The following is a 24,701-nucleotide window of genomic DNA, read 5'->3' on the forward strand; positions in this document are numbered from 1 at the left end:
GAGTTGATAATGCAACTACTAATTCTCTCCCGCTGCCTCTGTTCCAAAGGTGCAAAAACAGCAGCAGCAAAGTCAAACGCTACAGATGAAAAAAAACAAAACTTCAAAGGCTTCAAAGATTCACTCAGCTTTTTTAAGCTTCACTTTAATCTCAACATTACAAAAAAGAGGCAACTGAGATGGAAAGAAATCTGCAATAACTGCTTTGTTTCAAGTGAAGTTAAATTTCATGACAAGCAATTGTCTGTGATTCACTATAAATATGTTTTAAGAGAAAATAACTCAAGATTTGTTGGGAGCTACCTGTGTATTTAGTTATTTTCAGCATTACTCTGGTTGAAAATCACAGATTGAATTATTAATAATCATATTACTGATATTTATTTTACTCAAATTGACCATTAAATCATCACAAAACATTATTTATGGTACTAATACTTTCTCACACCATCACTAATAACATATTTACTGAAATTATGGCTATTAAAGTGGTGTATCACATAAAACTAAAGTTATATAGTTGAGTTGAGTTTATTCATTAAACATGCAAAATATCTCTTTTATCTTGAGGCCTCATGGGATGTGCATGAAATATGCATGGGGACATAAATATAAAATTTAATTTTAATGAATTATGAACACTAAAAATATGCAATTTGACTTCTAGGCTGCACACAAAATTTCTATGCACACTGAAATGCCGTAATATAATGTTACGCTCTCCGCAGTATATGTATGAATGGAAGTCAATGGAAAGACAAGTGTAGTGTGACCGGCCCTTTATTGCAGGAGCACTTAGTTCAGCTTTTGCAAGTCATTCTTCCAGTTTTTAGGTGTCCTTACTGTAGCAGTGTGTCCTGCTGGCGGTTTTCCTAATAAGCGTGTTTAGTCATTGTCACATGGCTTCCTGACATAACAAGTCAGTTCAACCTCATGCTGAGGTTATTTAAGTAAAATAGTTTTTACCACTTTGCATGTTACTCTCTGAACTGAGCAAAATAAGGATAAGTGTGAAAATTCCTTTCCTGATTGGCTTACAAGATCTGCCATTTGACCAATGGCTGAGAGCATCCGCAGTCTCTGGTGCTTGCAGTGCTGACATGTAGTAGAATGTGCAATATTTTAATCTTAGCAGTCTGCTTAACATATTTAGGATTTTTAATTTTTTTTAAATGTTAAAATTAAATGTTTTCAATCTAATTGAGTGAACAAATAAACCTAAAATAAACCATGCTAAATTTAACAAAATAAAAATTCACCTTCTCTACTCTATGTGAGAGAAAATGCCACACATTCAGAAGGTATAATATATTCCCATTGTACATCCTCAAACAATTGTTTCACTTTCATTTTTGCTTTTCCCAACAGACAAAAAAGTTCTGGAATACTCAGACCAAATTAGATTGGACGAGTTTTGTTATTCTTGTCAACTCAACATTCACATGCTGCTGCCAAACAATGTTTCACGGCAGGTGCTAAATTTAATTTGGGCCTCTCCTCCCCGACAGGTTTCTATTAAACGTCGCTGACGTCAAAGCGGACGCCATCTTTGTCGAGGGCAGAGCAGCTCTCCATTGAAGAAGAACACACGCGCATTGCCGTTGCAGCAGCTCAGTTCATACAGAAGGGGGTTGATAGTACTTCGCTGTTGAAATTCGCAGACAGACACTTCATTACTGACGGTCGTCCACCGACTACGAGATCAGGTAAGCTTTATTTCAAGAAAGAGATGAGGAAAAGGATTTGATGCGATTATTTTTCGTAATTCTTTTAAATTTGTATGGACAAAAAAGTGGTTGCCTTGAAGTCGGAGCGCAGGCAAGAGTAACAGTGGATATCAAAATGCAGTGCGAAAACTGCCTAATTAAAGAAATCCGTAACCTTTCATTTTGCGTATCCGTTTGAATTTAAGCTTCATGCACTGTTCGGAGGATGTCAGATTTCAGGGACAGTCTTGTGTGGTTAACATGCATTTGAATCGTGTGTTGGATGCGGCACGGTGTGGGCGGTTTCTGCGTTCAGCACCCTGGACAGAGACTGCGTTTGCTCCACTGCGCTTCTGTCCTGAATTCACATCCAGCCCCTGCAGCTGAATTACCATTATATGTCTAGCAAAGTTTTGCGCAGGGACGCCGTCTAAATAATGGTTGATTTTACCAGTTGTTTAAGAGACGAAGACCCTGTTGACGTTACAGCATCAGGCCATTAATCACTGAAATGACAGCGAAAACTAACGCCTAGTTGTTATAGCCTATTTTGCAGCAGCTTTTTTTTTTTTTTATCGCAGATCGGCTCTCGTTGCTTTGCCTGCCAGATTCATTTTCTTGTCTCTGAATATAAATAATAAAGGTTCGATGGCATCGGGTGAGGATTTATCTAAAGTGATCAGTGATTGATAGTGGGGAGGTCAATATGGCAAACTGCGACAGAGTGGTCGAGAATTAATGCGTGTTGCAGAGAAAGCAGAGTGGGGAGAGATGGGATGACACAGAGATCAAACTTATTTAATGGAACCGATATATTCGTTGTTAGCAGACTTTTATTTGGACCAAATCATATCAACCTTGCCGTATGTATGTGATGAGGCAGCGGTAATTATCAGTGCGTGTCTTCCTGGTGGTAGACGATGGGCGGGGGCTTGAGCAAAGACGAGCGGGGGCGGATGCTGGAGATACCCTCACTGACAATGATTCTTTGGGCTCACGTATGACTAGGGATGGAAATCATAGAAAAATTGCACAGTTTCATAAACGATTCTTTTAGTAGCTACTTTTGAGGAAGACATTTTTGGAAAAAAGACGAGTGTTGCCAAATAATGCGATCGTTTCAGACTTTTACAGACTTTTTAGAGGCAGCGTAATGCCATTCAATAATTGTCCTTAACTATACAAAAAAAATAATTCGTTCATATATATATATATATATATATATATATATATATATATATATAAAAAACCAGACTACAACTAAACTCTACTGCAAAAAATAGGCTAATGTAAAGTTACACGTTGTCGTATGAACAACCAGTCAGTAACTAGCCTACACTGATTTCAGTCTCACGAGACTTAACATAACATCGTAACACAGAAACAGCTCGACTGATTTGTAATTTGAGTCACAAAGAACTGACTCGTGACAGTCAGACGTCGTGTTGTATGGTGTTGAGTCACCAAAAAGAACCGACTCACATGAATCATTCGATTGGGAATCGATCTACACTCGTCGCGCTGTATGTTGTTGAGTTGAATCACTAAGAAACCTTTTCCGATTGGTTCGGGAATCGATCTACACTTGTACGTTTTTGATTTGCTAAAAAGAACCAACTTAAAAAAGTCATTCGTAATCGCTCTACATTCAGCAGCAGTGTTGAATAACACTACCAGAGCATTTTAGTTTTATAACCACACTGGCGTCTGAGAGCCGTAAACGGAACCGAATGTGACGAAAATAAAACAGCTCTCGAACGGCCCTTAGTTCCAAACCCTGTGTGATGCAGATTTAACAACGCTCCCAAACCCAGAGCCATCTTCGCCTTATGACACATCCTCACGTGCAAAACACATTCTGGCTCACAGAATGTACTGATTACACAATAGTATTATCGCGTAAAATCCCTACATTAACCGGATGTCCGTAACAACCTGAAATATCATCTAATCATCCAATCAGTGACTTGGGCATGTCAGGATACTGCAAAGAGCTTTTTTTTCTGTCACGTGCCTTCATCTTGCACCTGCAAATGCTCTAATTGTTTCTCATCACGACTGTTTTTGGCCATCCTCCTGTTGTTGTAAGGTTAGTAAATGCGCATGCTTTTACTGACGCATATATGAGCAACAGAAAATGATACTTTACTATAATGAGCGGAGCATTGGGTTTCGCTTGTTCCGGTCTGTATTTGTCTTGCGGCGGTTGTGAGACAGGTTGGCACGCTTCTGTTGTTGAATCTGATGGTTTAATGCGGCTTATTATGGCTTGACTGCAGAGCGCAGGGCGGCAGGAATGTTCCCTGAATAAGTGGTGACTCACGCGATACCAGACCGCGATTCCTCTTGATTTATCGATGCACATTGCTAGTTAATATTACAGGTACATCTCAAAAAATTAGAATATCGTGAAAAAGGTCAATATTTTTCATCACTCATTTCAGAAAGTGAAACCTATATATTATATAGATTCATTACACAGAGTGAAATATTTCAAGCCTTTATTTCTTAAAATTTTGATGATTATGGCTTACAGATAATGAAGACCCAAAATTCAGTGTCTCAGAAAATTAGAATATTACATAAGATAAATAAAACAAAAATACATTTTAAGCAGAAATGTCAGGCTTCTGAAAAGTATGTTCATTTCTATGCACTCAAAACTTGGTTGGGCCTCCTTTTGCATGAATTACTGCATCAATGCGGCGTGGCATGGAGGCAATCAGCCTGTGGCACTGCTCAGGTGTAATGGAAGCCAAGGTTGCTTTGATAGCGGCCTTCAGGTCATCTGCATTGTTGGGTCTGGTGTCTCATCTTCCTCTTGACAATACCCCATAGATTCTCTATGGGGTTCAGGTCAGGCGAGTTTGCTGGCCAATCAAGCACAGTAACACCATGATCATTGAACCAGCTTTTGGTACTTTACTTTGGTACCAGCTTTTGGCAGTGTGGGCAGGTGCCAAGTCCTGCTGGAAAATGAAATCAGCATCTCCATAAAGCTTGTTAGCACAAGGAAGCATGAAGTGCTCTAAAATTTCCTGGTAGATGGCTGCGTTGACTGTGGACTTATGAAAACACAGTGGACCAACACCAGCAGATGACATGGCAGCCCAAATCATCACTGACTGTGGAAACTTCACACTGGAGCAACATGGATTCCAAATTAACCTTGATTTCCAAATGAAATGCAAAATTTACTTTCATCTGAAAAGAGGACTTTGGACCACTGAGCAACAGTCCAGTTCTTTTTCTCCACAGCCCAGGTAAGACGCTTCTGACGTTGTCTCTGGTTCTGAAGTGGCTTAGTAGCCCTTTTCCTGAAGACGTCTGAGCGTGGTGACTCTTGATGCACTGACTCCAGCTTCAGTCCACTCCTTGTGAAGTTCTCCCAAGTGTTTGAATCAGCTTTTCTTGACAGTATTCTCAAGCTTGCGGGCATCCCTGTTGCTTGTGCACCTTTTCCTACACAAATTCTTCCTTCCAGTCAACTTATTAAATATATGCTTTGATACAGCACTCTGTAAACAGCCACTCTTTTCAGTAATGACCCTCTGTGACTTAAACTCTTTGTGGATGGCGTCAATGTTCGTCTTCTGGATCATTGCCAAGTCAGCAGTTTTCCCCATTATTGTGGTTTCAAAGAACAAGAGATACCTGGAATTTATACTGTAGAGATGGTCATTAATTGAAACTCAAATGTAAATATTCTAATATTTTGAGATACTGATTTTTGACTTTCATAAGCTCTAGTCATCAAAATTAAAACAAAAAAACTTTTGAAATGTTTTACTTTTACATGTAATGAATCTAAAATATATGAAAGTTTCACTTTTTGAAATGTTACAAGAAAAAATGAACTTTTTCACAATATTCTAATTTTTTGAGATGTACCTGTATAAACAAACCTGATCTTAATGCATTCTATAATATATAGCATGTAATGTTAATACATAGTTCATATTTAACATAAACAAATAGATATAGCGATTTATCCATATACTTATGGATTGTTACATGGGTTGTTTATGCAAGGATAAACAATTGTACCCAAAGTCTAAATTATAGGTTCAGGTTTATTATATGTATTTCTGAGCAGCACATGTTCACAGATTCCAGTTTTAATAAATGGCTGAGCTCAGTCAGGAGTGATTCACTTAAACAAATCCTACAAACCAATTAATATGTCATCTGGAAATGGTTTCATCAAATCTCAACACTGAGAAAGCGAAGTGCTTTATTATGGTTGCTCCAATGTCTTAATTAATCACTGTAACAATGAAATGTTGTGATAGATATAATGAAAAAAGAAAACCAAAATCTTTACCAGTAACCTGTTATGGGAAATTAAATTGTTCTTTTCAGTTGTCAGTAAGTCCTTGATTTCATATTCCTAATTACATATAGCCTTTTAACACAAAATAGTTTTAGATTAAAGCACCAGCTGGGTCAAAAATGAGAACCGATTTGTTATTCCCTAAATTAAAAAGAGCAGCCAGTCTTGGGGGTGGGGGTGGGGGGCACTGAACAGAATCTAGTAACCAATAACATGGGCCGAAGTACAAAATGGCTTCCGGATATCTCTGCGACAGTCCTGCTCTAGTGCACTTGGTTGAACACTCACAGATTGAAAATATGGTCAAATGCGTCACAAGAGCATAAAAGGCAGAAGACCGCAATGGATGAAAAGATGAGCAATGGGAAGAGGCGGGATAATGTTGGTAGAAGAAAAATAAGCAGATAAGGGACGTCAGAAGAGGGCGGCTGAGAATGAGAGGAGAAAAGACAAGATACCCTGAAGAATTAGCTTGTATGATGCATAATGACTCCAGTAAGAAGCCCCCTCATGGCAAACATCTCAGCCTGTTAGCTCTGCCCACACATGTGGGTTTCCCCTCCACCATCTGCAAATATCAATAGTGCTGGAGGTTTCTGAGGGTGGAAAGAGAAGCATCATAAATCAACATAAGGACTGACGCTGTCCTCTCTCTGTGAACACAATTTTCAAGAGGTCACGGTGGTTAGTGAGTGCAGTCTTAAACTTACTGAATAAAAGTGAGATTAATCAAAGGATTAAGAGCTAGCTGATGTAATTTACTGTCGTTTGTACTTGCCACGTAATACTGAAAGAACTGAAGCAATGCGGCGTGTACGCATTTGACATCTAGTTTATGAAAATGTTCATATAAGACCTTATATTTGTGGTTGTTGCAATGTGGAAATAGTATGCTGTCATGGGTAATGCAATTGTTTAAAATGTCTGTATTAATGCATGATGAAAATGACTTTTTTACCTGTGACATTTGTCTTTGCCAGGCATCTTAATGTTTGTGCCTTATCAGATAGACATTTTATGCATTTGGCTACTTTTGCAAGCTGTTAGTGTGAGCAATTTGGACGAATGTTATGGCATCTGTTCATTTGCTCATAGCTGCAGTCTGAAGCCATTTTAGAATTGTAGCTCTCTCAGAGTACTGAGAGTTCATGTAATGAAGTTTTCTACATGTATAAAGGCACAGACAGATGAGATCATGCAGATGATTCATACTTTCTCAGTTTACATGTAAAGATTAGGCAAGCTGATTCCATTAAAGTGGAATCGTATTTCAGTATTAAGTAGCATGCTCTAGTAAATACTACTTGGAAATTCAATATTAGCCTTTGCTTCATGTTTGCATATTTCTTTTCAGGATTATTTGACTGTTGACCCATGTTTGAGATGCCAAACAATACACACTGGCTCATTTAAGTCATTCAATAGGATGGAGAAAGACAAATTTGCTATAGTTGAAGTATTGACGCTTGTATTTTCTCTCTTTGAATGTCAATCACTGATGTTTCTCATTCAGAAAAAAATCCTTTCTATTGTCTACACTTTATGTGAATGTAGCTGAGCTATATGTTATGAAGCACTCCGTATGTAAGAAATGATTTAGTGGCATTCACTGTTTTTGATTATACATATTCCAAAAATGGAAAATGGAGCATTTAGAAGGTCCTTCATTAAATAGCCATTATTTTGAGCATATGTATAACAAAATTTATGCTTAAACAATGAGAATAATTTAATAATCAGCTAAAAAAAACAGATTAGCTTAAATTTTATGAATAGAATAGTTGTCTTACGTTCAGTCAGTTACTGGTGCTTTCAAGAATTTTTATTAAAATGCATAATTTAATTTAATTGTTTATTTATACAGCTTTATTTATTTTAGCTAAATGCGCCTCTATGAAATAAATCTGTTAATCGTGTTTCTGTTGAGCAAAAGCTTTTGTCTGCTTCCTGGATCTTGGGCTTCCTAATTGCTTTTTAATGTCTGTTGTTTATGACTCCTCAAATATTTAACACCTGCTGATGCTATCATTCAGGTGTCACTTTTTTCTGTACTTTCTTCATGCCACCTACCCCTCCTGTCTGATCAACAAAACAAATGTCACAACCACATGATACTATCAGTGCAGTGCAGTGCAGTGAGATTTTCATATAAATTACTTTTGTTGGCACCCAATTCGCCTTTGATGCATTTTGTCTGTGCTGCAATGTTTGTTGTTGAAGGCACATATAAATGCAATATGAGAATGTTAGTATGCCAATCAAAAAAGAATGTCAATGGAATGCAGTTAAAAACAGATCTTCTGTAGGTGTGAGGACGTCTGAATGTTGTTGTTTTTAGTGGGTCTGTTTCTATAGAAAATAAAAAATGGTAGTTGATGGCTTCCTCTGCTGCTTTCTGATCATCATTCCTATGAAGTTGCAATAAAATCGGGAAGGTCACACTCAAACAGACTGCATAGCCAGCCCTCCAATCCTTGCCCTGTCAAACTCATCACTTCATCACTCGTCATTTCGCTAAGAACCTTGGAGCCAGATGGGGAGGCGAAAGGGAACAGGGTGTCGGGTGGGGAACACAGTGTCTGTTTTAATGGCCGTGTTGTTCATAAATCCACCCTGGGGCTTCCCCATGAGAGGGAGTCTGACTCTGAGGTTTACAGGCAGCGAGGAGGGAGGGCTCTATGCAGTAGGACCTGATGCCGTTGCTGCAGAGCTGAACACAAATGGGCTTGTGAAATGGACTCTGTCAAATCAATTGCATTGGCTGTTGAATCCCCGCTAAATCACAAGGCCCTTCAACCCAGTGTAAAAGGGGGATATAGATGAGGTTCTAATGCTGCTGCAGTCGTTCTAGTCTATGGCGCAGCAACATGAGTGCGTAGTGCAGAATCTTCTAGGAAGAATACTCCGTATGCAGCCGCATGCACACTGGAATGTTTAATTTCGATCAGTACTAATGACCGTCACAGATCACAAGCATAATGATTTTCTGTTAGAGAGTACATGGTCTGTTGATTATTTTGCAGCATTAACTATGTAAATAAAAAAAAAATAACTGAACATAAATATAGGAGCCTGATAAAAATGCTAATTTTAGAAGAAAATTTCAGACGGCACTTAGAGGCTTTTGCATCTGAACTCTTCAAATATTTTTTGCATTGTAGATGAGAAGAAAACCATGGGGAAGCCCACCTACTTAGACTTCTGGTGGCATATTCCTAATTCACTGCAGTATAATCAAATTTGTACTATACTGTGTTGAGGTCTTTTTATCTTATATTGAATTTTCCACATGGTTTACATGATTATACTTTTCTATTTCAATATATTATACACATGATTTGTACAAGGAGTGTGAGCAGTACCATGTGTTAGCAGAGCTCTGGAATCTCTCCACACAATCCTCCACTCAGGAGGAAGGGGACTGATGTTATTAATCACTGCTCATGAGAGGAGGGGGTGGCATCGCTCAGCCCTGTGCTCATCTGGTTGTATTGCCTTGTGAATAATAAGCCATTGCTATAGTTTACAGGTGGCCGGCTTCATCTGTTACTCCATAATTTTCAATCAAGGACAAGGCATGGCTGGAGACAAATGGGAGCATTAATGAACTCAGGGACCTCCCTAAATAATGCATCACCTGCTGCAGTTTATATTGTACATTTGTTCAACTAAACATAACTGCAACTGTTGACATGTATTTATTATACTGAATTATTAAAATTTTCACTCAGAAACTTCTGGTAAATTTGAAGTAGAAATACTGAAATAGTATTTTCTCGTTTATTTAAAACTTTGAAAAATAATTTTTTACATTGTACATTAAATGTGCTTTCTGGTGGTATGAGAAAACAAAGCTAACTATGCTGTTGATTTATTGTGGTATATGGTTTGATGGGAATCTCAGATGTTCATCAATTTGCCAAGCATAAAAGGTATGAATAACATGGCAAAAATCCAGTTTTTGAGCAGTTTTCTGTCTTCTTTTTTCCGTCTTTGCATTGGTGAAATAGGATTCTCATACAGACTCTGATTTTGAAACATGTCAAGCTCGATAACTCGCTCTACGAGAGTCAATCTGTTGCAACATACATAACACTGTAGAGGGGAAATACCATAACCCTATTTCAAAGGTAATCTTGTAAAACACATCTGTTTCGCCTGACTCAAAGATTTAGAGGTCAGGCATGATAAGTTCATTCCATTTCAGGGGATACAAGGTGAAGTTAGCGTTTAACAAAGTGTGTGAGAGCAACAACAGAGTGGTTACTGGTGCAGGCTTTAAGTTTTGGAGGAGGACAGTTTTTGTGTGGTAACTGAAGTGCTGCAGTGAAGGGAGAGGCTGCATGTTTGAAGAGAGAAAACAAAATGGCAGCCAGCCCCGAGTCGGAGGATGAGTGAGCACACACATACACACACATGCAGCTATTCTAAAAGAGCATGTGTTTGAACCATCAAGCTTCTCATTGTCTCGGTAAGCAAACATACAGCTACATACAATTTCCAGTATCACACAGTAACTTAATGGTCAATATGTAATATTCTGGAGCCTAGTTCAGGAGGAAACTTGCTTCATTATGTTTACTGCTTTTAGAGTCATTATTGTAAAACTTTTATTCCAGGACAGTAACTGAGTCCAATTATTGTTTGTTCTTAAATTTTGTGTAGTGAAAAAATATATATTTTTTTATTTTCAAAGCAATCATTCTACTAAATATTTTGTTGTCTCTCCCAATAATAACTCTCCCAAAAAGTATTAAGTAATGTGTAATGATTATTTTAATGGCTAGAGATCATAAAGAATGGAAAAAACATTAATATTGTACTCTTGGCAAAAGAGTGATCCCTGCTTTTCAGTTTTTCTCTGTTTACTAGTATTAATTTTCTTGTAATCCCTGTCCAGTCTTGTAGATTTCATATATATGTTTATACAGTAATGTTCTATAGAGATGTACACAGGTCTCATCGTCCACATTTGAGTGCCTCAGAACTAGCTCGCTTCATCTGCCATCATTCAACAAGCAGAAAATAATAAGAGTCATCAATTAAGCAGAAAGGAGAGCATTTTCATATTTGCATAATTTTTCTTCTATATTTAATGACTGGTAGTGCACTGGAAAAAATAGCATGAATAGTTACCACTACCTAATGCATTATTAATAATCCTGGGATATAGGCAAGAGCTACAATCATTTTAACCTGAAAGCAGAAGTGAATTGCAAAATTAATAAACTGAAAATACAAATAAAATAAAAGCCTAACCTTTTGACCTTCTGTTTACTGAACATCTGTTAACAGGTCAATAATTGAGGATCCCATCTGCTCAGTTCTCAGTTGGCTTACACTGATGTTAGCTTTTTGCATTGTTGCAGGTTTAGCTAACCAACAATGCAAAAGCCTGCTAATGGTGACATTCATAATACAGCAAATAACATTACATTTGCTTTTTCAGTAGTAAAGAACAGTGTGGGAAGTAACCAAAGAAAGTAAATTAGCAGAAAACTGAGTCCTGAGCTTTCACTGGCATAGTTAAAACAATTTTCCAACATTGTTTTGCTTTTGAAAAAATGAAGGCAGCAAGGCACCTCTTTGATTTGGCCCATCATTATTACTCTGGTCTCTAGAATTGTGCTGAACTTTTAGGTTATTTCAAAAAAACTGCCACAAAGAACGAGCTCATTCTTCAGAGGTTAAGTGAGGACATGCGAGAGACGTTTCTGTATTGGTGTGTTTCACAGGCACCAGCTAAGGCACCAAGGCATATGGCACCATACTGCAAATTCATCACAAACATGTTTCTATTACCCTGAGCGAGCCTGCATGAATACACAGCCTGGATGATGGGTCAATCAATTTTAGATTGGTGCTCCCTGGTCTTTAACCAAAGCAGAAGATGACATTCATGTCACTGGTGGAGATGGGAGTGTAATATTGCAGCCTTTAGAGTCTCTGGAGTATTTCACAGTAAAAGGTCAGGCAGGCATGTTAAATTGAATCGCTTGAGTACAATTATGCAATTAATAGAGGCAGTATTGCTCTTTAATACCTGCTTGGAATTCATTGGATATTTCACTGATAGTGTTGTGTATGGTTGAGTTGGATGATAAATTAAGATGTCTGTTCTTGTATACGAGCATGAGAGTTTGTAAAAGCATGTTTTACTTTTAACTTTGAATCAGGATGGCATCATTGCCCACATGCTTGTGCAGTTTAACACACACACACACACACACACAATTATTCAGTAAGCCGGTCTTTCTAGACCCCTTGGGATATCTTGCTAGCTGTCAAGCCAGTCTTTTCAGGAATATATCTGTTAAGCTCACAGTTTCCATGACAGAGCAGGAACAAATTTCTCCTGGTACACCCAGAACCTCAGGGAAGAATTTAATCAGCTAAACACAGCAGCCAGCACCTCGGCACGAAGAGACGAGGCGATGGGCTCCTTAAGAGCAGACAATGTCCTACTGTCCATTTCATGACATTTAATTAGCCTGTGTAAATGAAATGAGTTTATTAGGTGTATGAGTCTATGAATTTAACGTCCGTGGCTGTTTCTCTGAGGAAGACAGTATTGGTTTTGCATGGATATATTGTCTTTGTTAATTCTTAAATCTGGATGACACATTTCACTATTCGAGTGAGCTCCATCATTTAATGTTTTCCTTTTCTCTGTCTTTGTCTGATTCTTTTAGCTTCCCCCAGACTTCCAATAAAACCCACTCTTCCCAGTTGGAGACCAGCTCCACCCACCACACCCAACAGCCATGGCAGATGATTCGGATATGCGCAATGAGCTCTCTGACATGCAGCAACGTGCAGACCAGCTGGCCGATGAGGTAAGGTCATTCACTTCCTCTCTTTATGCTACACTTACATGAACAACAACCTTCAAACTTTAACTAGTTGCAATCAAAAGACAAATGCAGTGCCAACTAAGGGACAAAAATGGAGCTTCATGAAGCATGGATGTGTTTTTGACCATCAAACCAAGTGATAATGAAGAATATTTACAGTTAATAAATGTAAACTCCCATTTTCTTATTGGGAGATGCATTTAGCAATAAATTAATTAATAGTTAAGATCATGTATGACTAAGAATACTAATAAAACAGTGGTCACATCAGTAGCCAAAATAGATTTCTTTCCACATGGAGCAGGTGAATATTAAAAAGCTGAACCCTTTTATCTCTGTAACTTCCTGTTATTGGCCACTTTATAGAGTGATTAATAATTGTATAAATTACATTATTATAAAATAGTCATTTAAAATAATTATTAGATATTTAATTTATTATTTATAATGATAATTTAAGATTAATTAATCATGGCTTACTATGAATAGTGCATTTCTATTTTATAAAGTTATTAATACTTGAATTAATTGTTATTATAATATTAATACGGGTAATAATTTTAATATATTTTATTAATTATTTGAAATTATTATAATTTTAGATTAATACATTAATCATGGCTGACTCTGAAGAGTGCACAACTGAAAACATTTTTACATGATGCTGCATCAATGCCGATATTGAGCAACAGAAACAATAATGTAATAAATAAATAAATAAATTAGCATTATTTTATTTGCTAAGTCATCTGTTTAGTTGAAGCAGACATTAAATTAGTTTTGCTCTCATCCAGGTCACTGACATAAGTTAATTATTTCACATTTTCATGCTCTGTTGATGGCTTGGAAAAATTGCTGTAATTTATTCTACAGATTTATTTATTTCCATACAGCTTGTTCTGTGGGCTGCAACTGTGAGATGTCAGAGTCCATATGTGAATGTGTGTGTGTGTGATGTGGCGGGAGGGTTCACCTGCACTCTGCCTTGCATAACGCTGCAGCATTTGCTGTGTGTGTGTGTGTGTGTGTGTGTGTGTGTGTGTGTTTGTGAGAGCTGGGGTGGCGTCTGTGAGTTTGCGGCCTGATGAAGCTCCTAACTGCCACCCCACGCTATGGTTCTCACAGCTGAGCAGAATATTAAAACACAAACAGCACACCACATTGCAAAATTGGCCTCCAGGCTTCTAATCCACAGAGATATGAATTCATAATAACCAGACTCTCAGTCTATGATATTTGTTTGAAAAATGCTGTAGATCTACTTATATAAATGGCAAACTGTTGAAATATGTTCGGTATTTGTAATGTTTAGTAAGAAGGAATTATTCAGCTTATTTTGGCATTTCACATCAGTGAGAGACAGAAAGATGAGGTGGTCACAATGGTGGATGGCCTTAGATGTAAAGATTGAAAGGAGAGATGAATGATGTTCTGATGCTTAATGCAGATTTTTTTTTTCTGTAGAGACTTAAATGTTTTGGTATGTTAGTGCTGTAAAGAACATCCATTGATTATTTATCTATTATAGTGTGTGTTAAAAATCCTCCCACACACTACAGTTTGTGGAGGTTTTTATCTCTGTCAGTTCAATTCTGGTTTTAACATTCCCCCCCCCCCCCCCCCCCCCCCAACAGTCACTGGAGAGCACCCGCCGTATGCTGCAGCTTGTGGAAGAGGTAAAGAGACACTTTATTATATTTATATTAAAATTATTTCTCAGTGTATGCATATGCTCTTTCTTTCTGATCACAAATGTTTAATAAATGATCTGTCATAAGATATTTTTTGAAAGAAACAAACGTACTTATTCAGCGAGGATGCAATAAATTGATCAAATCTGACATTAAAGACTTTTACATTATTATAAAATATTTCTATTCCAAATAAAAGTTTTTATTTTGAACTTTTATATTCATCAAATAATCCTAAAAAAAAAATTCCATGGTTTAAATTTGATTAAATATTAATCTGATTTAAATATTTTAATTAGCTTAATATTTAATCAAATTTAAACCATGGAATTCAATTGTTTTTGAAAAATAAACAATATTAGAAATGTTTCCTGAGTGCCGAATCAGCATATTTCAATTCTGCAGATTTCTGAAGGATCATGTGACACTGAAGACTGGAGTAATGGCTGCTGAAAATTCAGCTTTGCCATTACAGGAATAAATTAAATTTTAAAATATAATAAAGTAGAAAAAAGTTATTTTAAATTGAAATAATATTTCACAATATCACAGTTGATCAAATAATTGTATCCTAAATAATAAAAATTATAAAACAAAAAAAATTAAATGTACTATATTAACATGTTAAATTGACAGCCCTAGAATTTTTTTTTATCAATAAATCAAGAGATAAATACTTATATTTTATTCTATCTTGAGAGCTAGTCTGCAGACAGAGCTCAGCAAGCTGGACTTGGCTAAACTAGGTTAGATGGGTTGAGGGTGTTAAAGAGAGAAAGAGAAGAGAGGTGTTTATATCTGAGGGGAAGAACTATGATGAAGTCTCCGCAACATATCTCAAGGTCATATCGATAATCACAGCCCATATCTCTGCAAAAAGCACCTCCCTATGTCCATTACTGGCAGATCAGAGAAGTGATAAGTCGCCTCTGAGTTGACAAATAGACAAGTCGCTTGAGGCCTCTAAGGCTGACAGACTGATAGACAGAAGAAAACTGGAAAGGGAGGGTGAACATAGATCAAGAATAATTTGTCACTGCTGACACAGTCGATCTAAGATACTACTTATGTCAGCCCATACCAGCCTTTTCCTGTATTAGACTAATCAAATGTTCTCGGCACTTATAGACTATCAGCAGTATTCCTGCGTTAGGCCAAAACAGAGGTAAATCACATTCATTATTTATACTTGTATAAGAATTGAGTTTGTTCCAGGCTTTTACTGCTGCGTGGAAATTCAGCGGTTTATGGCACAAACAAATTAATCCCCAAGGATCCATTTAGGGCACATTGTGATCCCATCAAGAATGAGGGGGGTGCTGCTTCATGTCCCGCTGATTTATGCACCACCGAGCCTTACGATTATACCAAATATCGATATCCCGCTCCCCTCAAAGCGCTGAAGCTGCACTTCCTGAAATATGTCACAGCTGCCTGTTATTTTCCAAACTCCAGGAAAAACAGCACAGCAAATTTACCTCATTGATCATTAGGTTTACGGAAAAGTCATGTTTTGTAAGTGGTGGATGAGATCTAGGATGCCAGTGACCAAAAAGTAATGGACATTGGTTGCTCAAAGACGTTTCTTATTGAAGATTAGAACTGTAAGAGCTGATTTATAACGCAGACCTTTTCAGGGCGCTATTAAATAATAAACACGTCATGGATGACATCTATAGCAAAATATGAATTGGAATCTCTGAGCACATCGGTACTGGCCTTTACGTCCTTGTGCTAATGTCCCCTAATAATTTTTACAGAGGTTTGGGAGGAGTAAATGTCCTCATAAGATTTAATGAGGTGACAGATGATTTGTTGTGATATTAATGGGCAAACCAAATAGTGTGTCCTCAATATCTGAGGAATGAAAAGGCATCGCTTGTTCTGTGTAGCACCTTCAATGAGATCCCACTGTATTTGTTGCATAGCCTAAATATTTGGTTGTACTCCAACACTCATTTATTCTTCTAAACAAAAAAGTGGATTCATTCATTGCTGCCATTTCAGAATTTCATTGATGGATTTTTTGTACTGTTTAAGGGTGAATTGTCTCAAGACATGAAAGCTCAGAAAAGACTCTCAATAGATTCTGTCTCACATTAGCAGAGAGAGTGCATTTACTAATGATATTGATCAGAGCTGTATGCTCCACAGTAATTAGCGTCTGCTTATTTAGTCTAAGAAAAAGGAGAAGAACATTGTGCAATTTAAAATGTCACCAGTACAGCCTGAAGGTTTCCCTGTAGACTGCCTCTGGAATGAGCTTTGTGTTTTGTGTGCTGAACCTCACCTCTTTTTCTTTGTCCTTCTTTATTCTCCACTTTGTTTTCCATGTATTTCACCCTCTTTTCCATGCTTCTTCTCCATGGCTCTCGATGCATAGAGTAAAGATGCTGGTATCAGGACTTTGGTTATGCTGGATGAGCAGGGAGGTAAGTGTGGATGTATTTTAGATGACAATTTTCATGCATTCTTGGCACATAAAAAATATAATATTGAATATGTCTGTTAGCTTTTCATATAAAATTTTATTTTTTTTAAATAAATTTGCATTAATAAGCAACTATAGCATGTATCATTTGCTTCATTTCTGATTTTCTTTCAGTTAATTCCACTGATTAATGCATAAAGCAATTAAAGTCATTTTATGCTATGTAATTATGATTTCCTCTGCTCTTTCTGAAGTAATACAAAATCTTTCACCTTTTGCTAACACGTTTCCTCTTTTATTTAATATTTTTTCGATATACTGTATTACTAAAAACAGGACTGGCCACTGTAACTGTCCATTTAATGCTTGTATTTAAAACAAGTTTACTGTTCATTTTAAAAAGTAGTTGCCATCACATTAGTTTTTTAGGTAAGCAGCTTGTAACAATAAACTTTCAAGAAAAAAAAATAAAGCAACGATCGATTTAGCTGGTAATGACAAATGACACTGTTTCCCATAAACTGCACTAATACTCTTTTGTATAATCCCTGGCACAATGCTAATATGATAAAAAACAGATATATTACCTACTTCAACAGTGTAATTTCAATACGTAAAAAAGGTAAAGTGGGCCATCAAATATAAATTGACAAGGCTCTAAACAGCTTGCTCCCACTTTAAAAGCACACGTTAGCTTGTTTGGCTTAGAGTGATTTAAAAAATTACATAATTGGCCTTGCTCTAAGCATTAGCTTCTTAGAAGCCCTCTGATTGGCTCCTGCGTGTGAGAGCCCCCTGTCTGCAGCCAGTAATTAGTCTTTTCATACAGAGAATGAGATCTCACTCCTTCATCCCCTCAAACTGAGGCCTAAAGCTTATTTAAACGAAACTCTCAGCCCAGAGGTGACACTAAGCTAGGCTGTTATCAAGGAATGAGGTATGTCAAAAGTTCAATTCCTGGTTTTAAATGAGAATTTATAGAATTTTCATTAATCATCTTTAGGTTAATTTGCTTTGCTAAATGAAAGTGCCTTGAAATGCCAGGGATTAAACAAAAGTAACTTATGTGTTAGGCTTGTTTCCCTCTTGAACCATTCCCAGTTTGCCTCTCTCTTTCCTATGACTGATACCTTCACTAAACCTCTTAACAATATCGAACACACCCTGACTGCACGACAAACACACCAGACTGCATCACCACAGGTCACCCAGCACCTCAGCCATATCATCCCCTAACCACACAGAAGCCACACAAACAAACCTTAATCTGCTCCCTCTTCCATTGTACTGAAGAGAAAAGGAGGCTGTCGGCTTCTAGCAAATGAGTCAGCAAACTACAGCCACAAAGCCTTGAAAGAGATCAGGGCAGTGTTTTATTCTGCCCCAAGATCTAATTAAAGAGACACTGTCGCACTCCTGCAGTGGCCCTTATGGGAGAATCTGTCTACTGTTGGCCGGCAGGGTCAAATTTGAGCTAGAACTGCCTGTGTCCACTGTGACTTCATCCACTTGATGAAGTCTTCCAAGTGTTAAATGTGAAAGTCAACGTGAATTGCCATTTGCAACCCATTTTACATCCAAAATGTGATGGATTTTGAGTGACAAAGGATATTAATGAGAAAAAATGTTGGGCGGGGCTTGATTTGATTTATTGGGAATTGGTGAAAAGTGGACGCTATATACCAGAAATGAATTTACAAGTTTACAAAAATCATAAATTTAAAAACTTAACATTATTCATTAGTCTGTGCGGCCCCAGTGATGTCAGCAGAAAATAAGAACATAAAAGTTATTCCTTATTTGATTAATGATTAAGACGACACTTTTTTATTTTTCAAAATACATGGACAGATGAATCGTTCACAATGGGACCAGAAACAAGCATAAAGTATAAATCGGGTCCATTTTAATTTCATGTTGACTTTGATGCATCTCTAAATAAATAAAGGATGAAGTCTTGCTATTTGAACTCTTTCCTAACTCTTTTTTGCATATGTAGGTTCATTCTAATGCATGTGTCCCCTTCTAGATGCACTGAGCAATTTCACATCCAGTTCAGCAGTACTCATTTCTCATATATTCTTGTAAAACAAGAGCCAGTAAATTCATTCCACTGCTGTCATCCCTTTGTCCTGACCAGAACAACTCGATCGTGTTGAAGATGGCATGAACCATATCAACCAAGACATGAAGGAGGCCGAGAAAAATTTAAAAGATTTAGGGAAATGCTGTGGCCTTTTCATATGTCCGTGTAACAAGTAGGTACTGACCATGTGGCAGAAAGGTCTTACATATGTGGTGGCGTCCGTTTTTTTTCCCCTTTTTTTGAGTTTCCTTTTGTCACAGTGACTGTCTGAAGTTTTGTCTTCTCTTCTTTGTCCTCTCTTTCCTCTTTCTTTCCTCCCTCCTTTATTTTCCTGACACCTGCTCTCGTTCTGTGGGGGATAAATTACTTGTTGTTTAATCAGAGCAACTGGAACGCATCGAGGAGGGAATGGACCAAATCAATAAGGACATGAAGGATGCAGAAAAGAATTTGAACGATCTAGGAAAATTCTGTGGTCTTTGTTCCTGTCCATGTAACAAGTAGGTGCTGCTTGCCTGCCTGCCTGCCTAAAAATGAATCATACTGAGAGGCCTGTAGCCCTATAGTCAGGCGTGCCCAGGGTGGCTTGCCATGCTCATTACCCATGATCCTAAGCACAGACAGTGAGCATGAGGCATGGTCACAGAAGTACAGCAGCCCAATTGCTTTTGCTCTGGGTCCTTTGATAGACAGTTTATCAATGAAATGTATGGACATAAGGCATGCTCCACAACCCAAGGCCACCCTTCTTTTAAAATCAAGGTATTAATGAACGTTAAACCAAACCACTTAAACTGCATGGATGTGCCAAAGTTGAGGTAAGTCACTAAATATAGTCCAACACAAATTCATTCAAAATACTTAAAGAAAAGTAAATTATAGCCTACATATATTTTTGACAAACTTAATTATTACATCTTTATTTGATAATTTATTGTTACTCTCCAGACTAGCTTAGTAAACATAACTCATACGTAACGCACTCATCATTTTGAGTCGTTTGCAGAGAAACGCGATTTTAAGCAAACATGTAGACTGTTTTGTGTTCGTTTTAAAACAAAGACTTCAAATTATGTACATTTTATTACAAAATTACATAATAAATGACGTTTTGGCGCTCATTAACGTGACATCGCAACTGCCTCAGCGCGAGCAAACCTATAGCTTCTTTTTCTAAATAAATTCTAATTAAAGAGGAATTATACTAATTATAGGACGAAAACAAAAGAATATCAAATGTATCTGTCGTGTAATCCATGTATTTTTAAATTGATACACTGTTAAAATGCTCTAGAAGTGTTATTTTATGTGTGTTTTATGTATAAATCTAATTCTGTCAATAAATGTCTAAAAATTATTTGCAATAGAGGAAATTTTTATGACAGCCAACATTTGAATGATTACAAATGGTCAACAATTTGGAATAGAAACACTTTCCTCTTTCATTCAGCACATAAAACTCAAAAATATGTTTCTTGGTCAAAAACGACTCAAAATGATAACACACACACACAAGATAAAAAATATTTAAAAGCATCTGCTTGAAAATTAACATGCATACATTAGTTGGGTTTTTTTTTTACAACTTTAAAAGCACATCCATCAATTCTACCTGTATGACTGCAATAGCATGTCCCTGAATGCCAAATGCATGCTCATGCATCTCTTGCTAATTGCTGTTATTTGTTAAAAACAATAATGCTTAACAATGCTGATGACCAACTCCTACTGAAAGTCCTTCAGATGATCTAACAGTTTCAAGCCTGTCTCATTCATGTTGACAGGGATAGTTTGGCAAATAACAGGACACGGAGTCCAGTCTATAGCCGCAGTACAGTGGAGAGAGCCAATGCTTTTGCTGGTTCCCCAAGGGGAGCAGACGAGATCTAGGTCAGACAGAGAAAGATGCAGTCCAGATATTCAATTTTTTTATGTGACCGCCTGTCATAAAATCCCAGACTGATGCAGAGGCGCAAATGAACCTGTGCGCTTAGGGAGGCTGAATTTTGGGTCAGTCAGTGGTTCACATTAAACTTCATTACAGTCATTTTAACAAAATTACAGTCACTTTTTTAATATAAAGTTATTTTCAAATCAAATTTAAATTTCAGTAGATTATTTAATAGTTGAAAGAAAAGGGAAAGTAATTTAGCTATTCAAGGTTCTAACTATCAATATTTTAGGCATTGTTTGCCAGTTTGAGTATTAACTGCTCCTTCACATTAGATAAAGCTCAACATGCTGTTTAGAGAGCGAATGGAGGGAAGGCAGCCGGCGGGAATTGTAGCTTTAGTCCGTCTCTATAAATAATACTGCAGTGGGAGGCTTGGCCATCTCTCTTTAGATAAATCAAGAAATATTAGAACTAAAATCATCATATATCAGCTACCCACAGCCAGAACAACAGCTGATGAATAAAACTGCCTTGTTCATGCAAAAGTTTCAATCTTTGTCATTTATAAATTAGGTTTATGATTTTCCTGACACAATTAGAGTGAATTCAAGGCTGGCATATTGACAGAGTATTAAATAAAATAGTTTGCAGTGGCAATTACAATTATTTATTTCAGTCTTCCATTCGATTGTTATTCTGTACCTCACCTCTCACCTCTAAATGATCAGAATATCCCACTGTCATGTCTACAACAATAAAAAGTAATAACCTATAATAGGCTGTTGTCATATTTGATAAGATTGCATATGTTTTGGATAATTTCATTGTAAAAGAGGCTATAATTACCAATAATTGATAGTTTCATTCATTTGTGGTTCTGGGTTAATAATCTCATAGCATTACTGATCTGTCATTGTCTTTCCTACATGATACTATTCATTTTTAAGTGTCAGAAACAACAAGGTTAGAGGTGGCCAATGAAAGGGCAAGATAGGATGCGGTTCTCTTCCTCCAGTTTCTTTTCTGTTGAAGTTATTTACACTTGTCTCCACTGATGTGGCAGTCCTGTTACTATGTGTTGTCTGTCGCCAAGGCCTGTGCTCTTTGTTATTTGTCATAATTTGAGAGGGGTGACAGCTCATGTGCCATGGGGCGGCCAGAGGTGACCTCTGAGTCTCATTTTTCTTTGTTTGGAAATGGGTGTCTGTATTTACATCCCCCATTTTCAGAAAGGTATGTGTCTCAGCATCAACTACATGTATGTTATATGTCCGCAGGATAGCATTACAAATTACAAAAGCCCCTTGAGAATGAGCCCATCCCTGTTATGCTTGCCTGGTAATCCATGTTTGTTGTTGATCTGTGAACACACTTCTGCTGATATGGAAGTGTCCGGTTACCCTAGCGTTCACACTTCCCCTGACTCTGTGCAGAATGAAGAGCGGCGCCAGCAAGGCCTGGGGAAACAACCAGGACGGAGTGGTTGCAAGCCAGCCCGCCCGCGTGGTGGATGAGCGCGAACAGATGGCCATCAGCGGAGGCTTCATCCGCAGGTGAGAGGACGCTCTGTCCAGAGGGTTAGCTGGATAAGAGAGAGGTTTGATCGTGTAGCCAAAAGGTTAAAGAAATCTGGTCGCAACAGCTGTGTATGCTCAAATAAAAGGCTGTAAGAGGTCAAATGTATAGATAGGCCATTTGTATGCAGTTAGATTTGAGAAATTATTGGCATTTGTAGATTGAAATTGACTTTGTGCTTGTGGCATACAGGGTAACAGATGACGCCAGGGAAAATGAGATGGACGAGAACTTAGAGCAGGTGGGAGGCATCATTGGTAACCTGCGCCACATGGCCCTTGATATGGGCAATGAGATTGACACCCAGAACCGCCAGATCGACAGGGTCATGGAGAAGGTATGGATTGGCTCTCAAGGCCAGATTCACTTGTTGGATTTTCCAATGATAAATCACACAATCCTAAATCCTGTAAAAAAAAGTGTGGTTTTAAAACTCACTTCAACAAATTAAGAGATGAAATGAATGCAAACCATTTGAATTCCAAAACATAGCAGAAGTAATTGGGAATTACTTGATATTTATTTATTCCTTGTTTTTATTATTTTTATTTCCATGTTTTTATTGATTTTAATGTCTATTTCACTTTCTTTTATGTAAAGCACTTTGAATTACCACTGTGTATGAAATGTGCTATATAAATAAACTTGCCTTGCCTTGCCTATTATTGATAATTGTACATATTTATAATATTTAGTAATATATATTACTAAATATTATAAATTATATATATATTGTACATTTTCTATATAAAATATATATTCCTTTGATTAAAAATTAAGAAGACCAACATGCATCAATAATACAAATCCTCATTAATGATTTAATGAGATTTGATTTCATGTTGACTTCAAAAATGAAACAATATTTTATATAGGCTACACAATTTCACTTCCATAACACAAATAATTGGGAATTACGAAATTGATAAATGATACAATATATTATTTTGATTAAAGGAATAAAACGACAAATAGTTTTATTCTTTGAAACAACATGCATCAATAATAAGAACGTTCATTAATAAATTAAATGTCAGTTTTGATTTCACGTTAACTTTAAAAATGAAACTACATATGTATATGTGTTATTTTAGTATTATTTAGTTTTTTTAGTACATCAAGTTAAACTAAATGAAAATGAGAAATGTTGCCTTGTTAACTAGCTGAAATAACATAAGTTTTTTAAATATTTTATTTCAAATAACATTTATTTGAAGTAACAAAATATTTTTTGTAGTTTACTATAATAACCCTGATATACATTTCTAACTATATATATTGTGACTGCATATAATGGCTTGATTGTAATGAATACATTGTGGCTAATAAAGCACTGTTTAAACTATTTCAGGCTGATTCCAACAAGACCAGGATTGACGAAGCCAACCAGAGGGCCACAAAGATGCTCGGCAGTGGCTAAGCCTCTGGTTTGCCTGCTTTTACCAACCGTGCAGTTTGTCAAAAGGCAATGCGCTTATCATGGTATTTACCTTCTAGGTTTGCACACATGCACATATCACCCGGCCCCCATTGTAAATGTCGTTCTATGTGTCGTCTGTCAGCTTTTTCAATGATTGTCCTCGTAAAATGATTTCTTATACTCTGTATCATTCTTTCCAAAGGTTGTATATAGTGCTGACTCGATGGCTTTTGCTCACTTGTGAAGTTTTTATTCTCTTTATTGCCTGTATACATATATCCGCTTGTATGTGTATACATATAGCCTATATATATATATATATATATATATATATATATATAATTTTTGCTGAAGGAACTATATAGGAATGCTATACAAGCTGTCTTTCCTTTTCAGTATATCTCAGTATCGTCTTGGTAAAACTGTGTCGCACCACTCGGCTACTGTCATGCTCCTTATTTTGATGTTGTCATGACAATGAAGAATGGGAAAAAAGATTTTGCAAATGATATTAATACAACGAGCACTTACAATCAATGTCCTTGGTTCATATCCCTCATCACAACCATAATCAGTTTACTGTTTGTGCAACTATATTCTGTAGCTGTAGTAGTAAAAACATTGCATTCCAAGTGATGTGAATTGTGCATTATGCATGACAAATGGTAGATCTTAGCGTCTTATAAATAAAACTTGTTTTAAAAATATGAC

The 24,701-nt window shown here is 36.9% G+C and overlaps 1 protein-coding gene across 1 annotated transcript; it reads left to right on the plus strand.

The window, feature by feature from the left end:
- Positions 1 to 1,545: 1,545 nt before the first annotated feature.
- On the plus strand, positions 1,546 to 24,701 carry LOC306880116 (synaptosomal-associated protein 25-A). Its single transcript, XM_079433435.1, has 8 exons — positions 1,546 to 1,706; positions 12,732 to 12,875; positions 14,528 to 14,569; positions 16,968 to 17,016; positions 19,484 to 19,601; positions 22,429 to 22,548; positions 22,763 to 22,907; positions 23,922 to 24,701. The coding sequence occupies exons 2-8, from the start codon at positions 12,804 to 12,806 to the stop codon at positions 23,988 to 23,990; spliced, it is 615 nt and encodes a 204-aa protein (XP_079289561.1). The 5' UTR covers positions 1,546 to 1,706; positions 12,732 to 12,803; the 3' UTR covers positions 23,991 to 24,701.

This window comes from Barbus barbus, assembly GCF_936440315.1.
Source record: "Barbus barbus genome assembly, chromosome: 14".
NCBI lineage: Eukaryota > Metazoa > Chordata > Actinopteri > Cypriniformes > Cyprinidae > Barbus > Barbus barbus.